Source organism: Centropristis striata, chromosome 19 (genome assembly GCF_030273125.1).
Source record: "Centropristis striata isolate RG_2023a ecotype Rhode Island chromosome 19, C.striata_1.0, whole genome shotgun sequence".
Lineage (NCBI taxonomy): Eukaryota > Metazoa > Chordata > Actinopteri > Perciformes > Serranidae > Centropristis > Centropristis striata.
This window is the reverse complement of record NC_081535.1, coordinates 5,989,094-5,998,341: the sequence shown is the minus strand read 5'-3', so window position 1 is coordinate 5,998,341 and position 9,248 is coordinate 5,989,094. Positions and strand designations below refer to the sequence as shown.

Below are 9,248 nucleotides of genomic sequence, written 5' to 3'. Positions count from 1 at the left end.
GTTGGTCCAGGACCGAGACAACTGGAGAGCCTTTGTTCATGGCCTGTGCCCAAAGTTGGGCGGTAAGCGTAGGTAAGTGAGTAAGTAAGTAAAGTAGCTCTACACCTCATTCAAATATAATTTCATTGTTTGGACTCCAGGTTTGCTAACTCCTGGGCCTGGTTTTTCAAAAGTAATCCGCTTGGATTTTGGATAACGGATTGGATCAAATCTTGAAAATGGGAAAACGGATTACATAATCCGATCTTGGTTTTGATCCGGATCAAACCTTTAGTTTAGGTTTTTTTTAGAACTTTTTTAGTAGGATTGGGATTACTTTGATACAAAAACTCTGATCCCATCAGAAGGGTTGATTCAGCCCAAAATATAATGAAACTTTAAAATTGTATCAAATAATACTATATTTGGATCATGCTGTAAAGCTACAAGATATCCTATTTATTCATAAGTTTTTAATTTGATTTGTTCATCCATCAGGCTACTTGGGGCATAGATGCAGAACAGATAACATTGGATGACAATTAATGCAGAAAAGTAGTAATTTCAAAGGCTTCACAAACTTTTTCTTGCCACTGTAGCACACACACACACACACACACACACACCTGCACACCAGCATACACACAATAACTAATTTAGCAAGCGGTTCATGTGGAGGTCCCCTGGACGACACAGCGTTCCTTTGTGTTGGAGCCCAGGTATTAAATTCCATTTCTGAAAGCACCTGGATGTGCATATCAGTCATGATATCACAATATTTGGAGCTTTCATTATAAGAAGTCATTATAAATATGCGTCCAACAGACGTGCAGCTTGTCTTGCACCTATATGACAAAAACTAAATGTGAGCTGATAATAAAAATGTGTCTTTGGTGTGAGCATGCGCACCCATCACAGGGTGTGCTGCATACCTGACCGCCCACATCACCAACCATAATGTTGGCCCTTTGATTGGCTGAAGCCTTTCACCTGTGCTGTTGTTTTACTGCCCCGTCTCACCATCCAGGTCCAAAGATCGCTGCACTGTTTGTTCAAGCCCTGAGCTGTTAGGCAGGCGCAGGGGGATCCCAGCTCTTCCTGCTTGAACCTGAAACCTCTACTGTAGACGCCTCTCTCAGCACCACGCCGCTTCACCCGTCGTCCATCCTGCGTGTCTTTCATCCTGCTGGAGGCCCCAGTCGGACCCTGTTCTCTGCCTGGACGTCCCAACGGAGCCCCGGACCAGGGCCTGGATTTAGTCCATCTACGGCGGAAGCAAAGGGAGGATTTAAATTTGTCGTTTTTCCCTCTTTTTTTTTGAGGTGTTGTGTTCCTGGGTCCATGTGTGAGCTGGAATATCACTTTTTTGTTTGAGGTATGTGGCTGATTTGCATTTTATTGGAAAAACGTTGGTGGTGGTGGTGGTTTATATACATGTCTTAAACCCTTTGAAATGTGACAAACATATGAAATCAATGATTCATCAAAGTCCCAGCCTAGAGCCTCATTCACTGCAGATTCACACTCACTCAACTTTAAAGTTTAGTGTGTGCAAGAGGAACAATAAAAGTGAATGAAACAGGCCAAAGCAATCCTCTTGGTTTCCTTTGGGTTTGAACTGTGCATCGATACAAACTACAGTGGCTTCTTTTAAATCTCTTTTAAAAACTCACTTTTATTGATTGGCCTTCTCTTAATTTCCTTTTATTATTGTTGTAAGATTACCTTGTTGTGATTGGTGATTTTAAATTATTATTATTTTTTTTAATGTAATTTCTTCTTCTTGTTTTATTTTGTTGTCAGTAAATTGTATTTGATATGTTTTATTTCTGTTGTACAGCACCTTGTTACTTGTTTTTGAAAGGTGCTATATAAATAAAGTTATTATTATTATTATTATTATTATCATTATTATGGTAAAGCTAAGCAGCAGTGTAGTAGTGAGAAAATACGTCTCATTTACCTGAAATAGTAGTTATTATTTTATTTTACGTTGAGGAATTTTTTTAAAAAACTTATTTTCAAATAAAAATACAGAGAAATGGCTGTTTTTGTTTCTTTGCTATACAGGGCGAGGGTCAGCCCTGGTTATTTTTTATTGTTATGGATTTCTTTGTGGCTTATTAATACTCTTCCTGTTCCATTTTGGAAATATCTTATCATTCCAAGATACAGGAAAAACACAAATATGAAGCAAAAACTAGATTTCCTGTCGTCGTCTTTTTACCCGATTCTGATTCTGAGCAAGTCAAATGTTCGAGGTCATATCGTTATCTTAATCTTTATGTTTAAAGATTATCTGCTAAAGATTTTACTCTGGGTACAAAGGGTTTAAAAAGGAGTGGCTGCATGTCTATATAGCTCTGCAAAACGGGTAAAGTCTCGAGGATGTTGCATGTTATTAACTCAAGGACCGACTCATGCATGTCTCTGATTTCTCACTTAAATGTCATGTTACCCTAAGATGTTCTTTGTATTTAGCTGTAAGATCAAACAGGATCTGTATTATATCAACCACGATCAGTTCAGTGAGGATCTGATTCATTAAAAGTTTGAAAGTTGGAGCTTACAGGATACTTTCTTGATGCAATTTCACAGTTTCTTGACTAACAACAACACCTATAAATTACAGGAGCATCTCGATAAATTAGAATATAATGGAAAAGTCCATTTCCAGTAGTTCAAGTCAAACAACCCAAACCAAGTATTGAGTCATATAAATGGACATACTTTCAGAGGCCAACATTTCCATATTAAACACTTTTTAAAATTGGTCTTTTGCAATATTCTATTTTTTTTGGGACACTGAATTTTAGGTCTTCATTATATGTAAGCCATAATCATTATAATTAGAACAAATTAAATAAATGAAGACATGAAATGTTTCATTCTGTGTGTAATGGATCTGTATAATGAGTTATTTCCACTTTATGTATTGAATTACTGACATAAATAAACTTTTTATGATATTCTAATTAATGGAGATGCACCTGTATTTAGCCAGAAACACATAGATTAGATACATTTAGATTAAATTCAACTTTATTAATCCCACAGCGGGGAAATTTCTTTGTTGGAGCCGACCACAAAAATTGCACACAAAATGATTACCCTTTTAGATAAAGATAAAAAAATAAACAATCTAATAGCAAAAGACAATCAGGAGTCAAATGATATCTGTATTTGATTCTTGTTTGTTTTTAGTTTACATTAAAAGTGATGAGTCAAATGATTGTCTCTAGCAGTTATCAACCATGACAAAATGTTAATTTAATAGGGATAGTTCTTTATTTTTTTTTACTTGTGGTTGTATGAGTTACATACTTAACCTTGCTGTCAGACTGCCCAGTTTTTATGTTATTGTCAAAGCGACCAGACTCCTTTGACAAAAACAAAAGTCATTTAACCTCATAGAACATCACAGGTGCTGGTTTATTGCCTCGAGTTCAAGTAAAATGACTGTCTGGTGGCTTTGAAGAGAGCACAAACAACAGTTGGGCCGTCTCTCTCTGCAGGGTAAAACAGTGAAAATACTTAAATTGACTGTACGCTTAAATTGATTTTTCTTCTTTCGAAGCAGCTAAAATACATTTTTAACAGCAGTACATTGCTTTGCTTCCTTGCTGCTACTCCAACCTCCACCATCTACTGATAATAGATAATAAATACTCTGACTGTGGAGAAATACGGCATACAACTAGGGCTGGGGGACATGGACCAAAAGTTATATCCCAATATATTTAGGCTGAATATCGATATACGATATATATCCCAATATTTTTATCGCAAATTGAGAGCAAATGTTCAGTCAAAGTCAAAGCCAGATATGACATGTCACAAGTAGTTTTATTGAAGCTGTTTATTTAAGTGATTTAAGTTTTTTAAAAATCAAAGCTTCATAAAGTGCACATTTAAATAAAAAAAATATCTTAAATAAAAATAGCCTCTGTAATTAATTGGTCCAATCTTTTTCTGAATGAGATGTATTTATATGAGAAATCAATAAGGAACATTACAAAATACCTAAATACTATACTATATCGGTATAGCCGATATGGTCTCATTCCATTCCATATCGATATGGTCTCGTTCCATATCACATTAAAAAATATATCGATATATCGCCCAGCCCTACATACAACCACCTTTAAATAATTTGACCTTTTCCTTTGATGGTACAAGTGGTTTGAGTTGACACATCTATGCTGTTTGAAAGCATTAACCCTTTATAAATCACTCCTGGAAATTGAAAATGTCAACCCTGAAGTGTTATTGGAGGATATTACAAGACTTTTTGCAAAATGTTTCATTTTTATATTGCAAATCAAGGTCAATTGAGTCATTATTAATATTATATTTATTATAGTCTCTTTCCCACAGCAACCCTAAATAGACAATAACACATCATTTGCATACATCACCACTTTATCTTTGACCTTTAAACTATTTATTATCTTTTTAGACTACTTATTACATATGCGTGATGTCTGAATGTCTTTTTTAAAGCACCTTATATATGAGAAGCACACGTAAATTTAGTTGTATACTTTTTAAATACAATGATAATGAAGGAAAGCTTCATGAACGAGGAGACCTGTTATAGATGTCCGCTCAAGTTACCAAATATGGTTCTTTGGCTGAAAAAGGGTTAAAGGCTCATATATGTATATATATATATAAAATCCTTTGTTTTTCATCCTTCAGTCCTTTTTTAACTCTTCTTCATGACTGTATTTCAGTAGATTCTCCCTGTATGTTGCAAATGTTACTTTTAACCAAGAAATCACTTCCTCTTCCTGCTACTGAGATATCTGTGGAGATTTTAACACTGAAACATAAGTCAACAAATACGACCTTCTATAAATAAACTGGTTCCCCCCTCACTTATGTGACAGTTTCCCCTTTCTGTTCCTGTCTAACTACAGTTATTTCACTAATCATAATTCACTCTGTGATAAATATACACATGTTCTCTCTCCAGGTGTGAAACATGGAGAATCTGAGCTAAAGATGGGATCGGTAGCGTCGTTCTTTGGCCGGTTGTTTGGGAAAGAGGAGAAGAAAGGTGATTCTGACAAACTGTTCATTAAATGTTACTGTGTGTCTTTATAAGTCTGAAGCTTCAGGTCTGTAACATGAAGAGTCAGTGAACTAATGGCATTAATACATGTTGAATAAAAATGACACTTTTCTCCCGATGAACCTGGATCATCATCATCATCTCTCTGTTGCTCTAAATCTGTTACTTTTCCACAGAGGAGGAGAGAAACTTCCGAGCTAATGACAGACCTTATAACCTCTCGTACCACTATGCTGTAAGTAAAGACACAAACACTTTCTGTGTATTCAGCAGAAAAGATCGTTTCAGTTAGTGCTGTCTTTAAAGAAAAAAAAAAAAAAAGAATTTAAAAGTCAATTCACATCCTAGCACTACAACTTATCTGATCTAGTTTATTTTGGACAATTTTCTTTTTAATTTTAAATATATATATATGTATATATTACATATATGTTTCGCTGTTTTCAGTAGTTTGCACAGATGCATCTCAATACATTAGAATATGATGGGAAAGTCCATTTCCAGTAGTTCAAGTCAAACAGCCCCAACCAAGTATTGAGTCATATAGATGGACATACTTTTAGAGGACAACATTTCCATATTAAATATACTTTTGGAAATTGGTCTTTTGTAATATTTAAATGTTTACACAAATCTTTGAATGGAGTTGTTAAACTCTAAAAAAAACTCTAGAAATGTTTATTCACTGAAAAAAAAAAAAAAAAGCTGAAAGAAGACAACAACATTATAGTTACTCCACTCTGTTTTAGCATTAATATTAGAACCTTTTACAACAAAACCAGAGGGCAGTAACTCCATTTTTGGGGTCAAAGGTCAAATAAATCATCATGATTTTTTAGCATAAAAATGACATCATCAATACATGTAGAAATAAGTGTCATATCACTTACTTACCTACCTACAACCCATTTGGCTGGCCAGTTAAAAAACATGAGGTAAAAAAATGGGTCAATTGTAGTCTGTTGATACATATTAGAGTATACATTTTTTCTCAGATTTTTTTATTAATCATTTACTATTATATTTATATTAATTATTTAAATGTAGTTTCATTTTATTCATCTATTTTTTACACAGATGTATATATATGTATTATATTATATATATTGTTATTTTATTTTATTTTTAACTGTAATCTGCTTAATCCATGTGTCACTTCCTCCAGAACAATGCCATCAAGACGTCCAAGTACAACCTTTTCACCTTCCTGCCACTCAACCTGTTTGAGCAGTTCAGGAGGCTCGCCAACGCCTACTTCCTCTTCCTCATGATGCTCCAGGTACACGTTGACTTGTTTATCGCCTCTGGTGCTGTGATGCACGTCATGGACTGGACCGGGGGTCTTAGATATATATATAGATATATAGTGGGTTCATGGGTGGTTGTGCTTACTGAATTAGCCATTATTTAGTCTCCAGAGTATTTTATTTGAGTGTCCACTGCAAAAAGGAGTGTCTGTATGGACAGATAATTTCACTTGACAAGATTTCTTACATTAAGATAGTCTAGAAATGAGTATGTTGAATGCTTAAAATAAGTAATTAATTCTTAAAACAAGATAAATTATGTAACACTTCTAAATCTATGTTTGTTTTATCTTGGTAAGAAACAAATAATTGTCAGGTCACTCTGCTCGGGCCAGTTCATTGCTGCTTGCAGCTTTAATTTATCTTGTTTTAAGAATTAATTTCTTATTTTAAGTGTTCAACATGCTTATTTCTATATTTAATAATCTTAATTTAAGAAATCTTGTCAAGTGAAATTATCTGTGCATGCAGCAAGATAATTTCCCTCAGATTTAGTGTTTTTATCTTGTTTTTAGACACACCTTTTTTGCAGTGTGAATACTGCATGATTTAGTCCAACAGATGCAAGGTTTGAAAGCATTTTCAATGTGTTTGTTTGTTTGTTTGTTTGTTGACAGGTCATCCCACAAATCTCCTCCCTCTCCTGGTTCACCACGGCCGTGCCTCTCATTCTGGTGCTGACTATGACAGCAGTCAAAGACGCCAGCGACGACATAGTGAGCTGGAATTATAAACTTCTATCTGGGTTAAACTGAATCACAGCTTCTTTTTTAGTTTTTACTCAATCGCTTTGGCTCATTTTTAAAACAGTCTTATAAGGAAAAACTGCTAACAAATTACAATTTAATGAGAACGTTTTTCACTTATTTCTCTTTATTTTGTGTCGTCTGAGCAGAACAGACACAGAAGCGACAAGCAGGTGAATAACCGCATGGTGAGCGTCCTCATCGATGGAGAGTGAGTCATTTAACATGCAACTTTTAAACTGTATACTTATAATTATAGACAATAATAGTAGAAATACATAGGCCTGTCACGATAACACATTTTTTAGGACGATATATTTTCCAAGAAACTATCACGATAAACGACAGTATCGTTGTATCAATGTCATTTTATTTTTAAAACAATATTAGAGCATAATAAGTACATCTTTTCCACCGCAATTAATGTTTAAATCTTGAGAATATTAAACTTTGGAATTGAAATATGGGAAAGAAAAATTTAAATATCCTAGATAGATAAAACATCAATAAATAAACAACCAAAACAAACAAAATAAACTTTCAGGCTCTGTTAACAAAACATTGCAATGATATAATCATTATGTATTATATTATATTATTATTAAAATAACATATAAACAGCTGGAATGGCTGCTTGGGAAATATAGTTGTTTTTTTAGGTTGTGTGTGGAAGGTCCCTTTAATTACTTTTTTTGGTAATTTTGTTTCTTCTTTAAGTAATTTTGTTTTTTTCTGTCATTTTGTGTCTTTTTTAAAGAATTTTGTGTCTTTTTTAGTAATTCTGTGTCTTTTTTTGTCATTTTGTGTCTTTTTTTTTGTCATTTTTGTGTCGTTTTTAAGTAATATGGTGTTTTTTCAGTCATTTTGTGTCTTTTTTTTGTAATTTTGTGTCTTTTTTTGGTTATTTTGATACTGCCTCCAGCGGCCCCCAGGTAATTTGGGGGCCCTGCTTTAAACACAAAAAAGCTCAAAAAGTCCAGAAAAAAACTATTGTGTCGATATACAGTAATTATCGTGACAGGTCTAGAAATACACATCTAAAAAGCTTGTGTATTTTATGTGTACTACTGTGATTTCACTGTATATCTAATGTTATTTTTTCTGGCAGGCTGAGGAGTGAAAAATGGCTGAACGTTCAGGTTGGGGACATCGTCAAACTGGAGAATAATCAGTTTGTCACAGTAAGTAGGAGATGCCAGCAGAAGGATTGTGTGTGTGGCGTTTTACAGCTTCCTGCTGTTAGATTCACGTTGATGCTTTCAGTGATAACAGCTGCTACACTGAGTCAAAGTCCCCACAAGTGGCAGTAAAGATTTTATTGTTTTATTATCTAATATACTTTTATTTGTCCGTTCTTTATTTATTGTTCACTTTCAGGCGGATCTTCTGTTGCTGTCCAGCAGCGAGCCGCTAAACCTGATCTACGTAGAAACCGCTGAGCTAGACGGGTGAGTGGGCAGAACCCTGTGTGTGTGTGTGTGTGGGTCCGTACCTGTGTGTGTGTGTGTCTGTCTGTCTGTGTGTGGGTCCGTATCTATGTGTGTGTGTGTCTGTGTGTGTGTGTGTGTGTGTGTGTGTATGTCCTTATTTATATGTGTATGTTCATATGTGTGTGTGTGTGTGTGTGTGTGTCCGCATGTATGTGTGTGTGTGTGTGTGTGTGTGTGTGTGTGTTTCCAAATGTATGCGTGTGTGTGTGGGGGGGGTCCGTATTTATGTCTGTATATGTGTGTGTGCGTGTATGTCCGTATGAATGTGTGTGTGTGTGTGTTTATGTCCTTATGTATATGTGTGTGTGTGGGTCTGTATGTATGTGTGTGTGTGGGGGTCTGTATGTATGTGTGGGGGTGTGTGGGTCTGTATGTATTTGTGTGTGTGTATGTTTGACTGATGTCTCTTTGTGTCTCTTCGTGTCTCATCGTGTCTCTTTTGTCTCTTTTGTCTCATCGTGTCTCATCTCGTCTCATCGTGTCTCTTCGTGTCTCTTCGTGTCTCATCGTGTCTCATCGTGTCTCTTCGTGTCTCTTTTGTCTCTCGTCTCCTCAGTGAAACCAACCTGAAGGTGAAACAGGCTCTGTCTGTAACAGGAGAGCTGGGAGACAGCATCGAGGCTCTGGCTGGCTTCAAAGGTGACAA

General features: G+C 35.4%; 1 protein-coding gene across 1 annotated transcript in view; it reads left to right on the top strand.

Moving 5' to 3' along the window:
* Positions 1-875: 875 nt before the first annotated feature.
* Positions 876-9,248, top strand: part of atp8b5b (ATPase phospholipid transporting 8B5b) — a 30,378-nt gene continuing 22,005 nt past the window's right edge. The window contains exons 1-9 of the mRNA XM_059357617.1: positions 876-1,354; positions 4,961-5,044; positions 5,236-5,294; positions 6,225-6,338; positions 6,984-7,082; positions 7,262-7,323; positions 8,221-8,293; positions 8,490-8,560; positions 9,159-9,241. Of these exons, the coding sequence (XP_059213600.1) occupies positions 4,990-5,044; positions 5,236-5,294; positions 6,225-6,338; positions 6,984-7,082; positions 7,262-7,323; positions 8,221-8,293; positions 8,490-8,560; positions 9,159-9,241 (616 nt within the window). The 5' untranslated portion in view covers positions 876-1,354; positions 4,961-4,989. The remainder of the gene's footprint in view (positions 1,355-4,960; positions 5,045-5,235; positions 5,295-6,224; positions 6,339-6,983; positions 7,083-7,261; positions 7,324-8,220; positions 8,294-8,489; positions 8,561-9,158; positions 9,242-9,248) is intronic.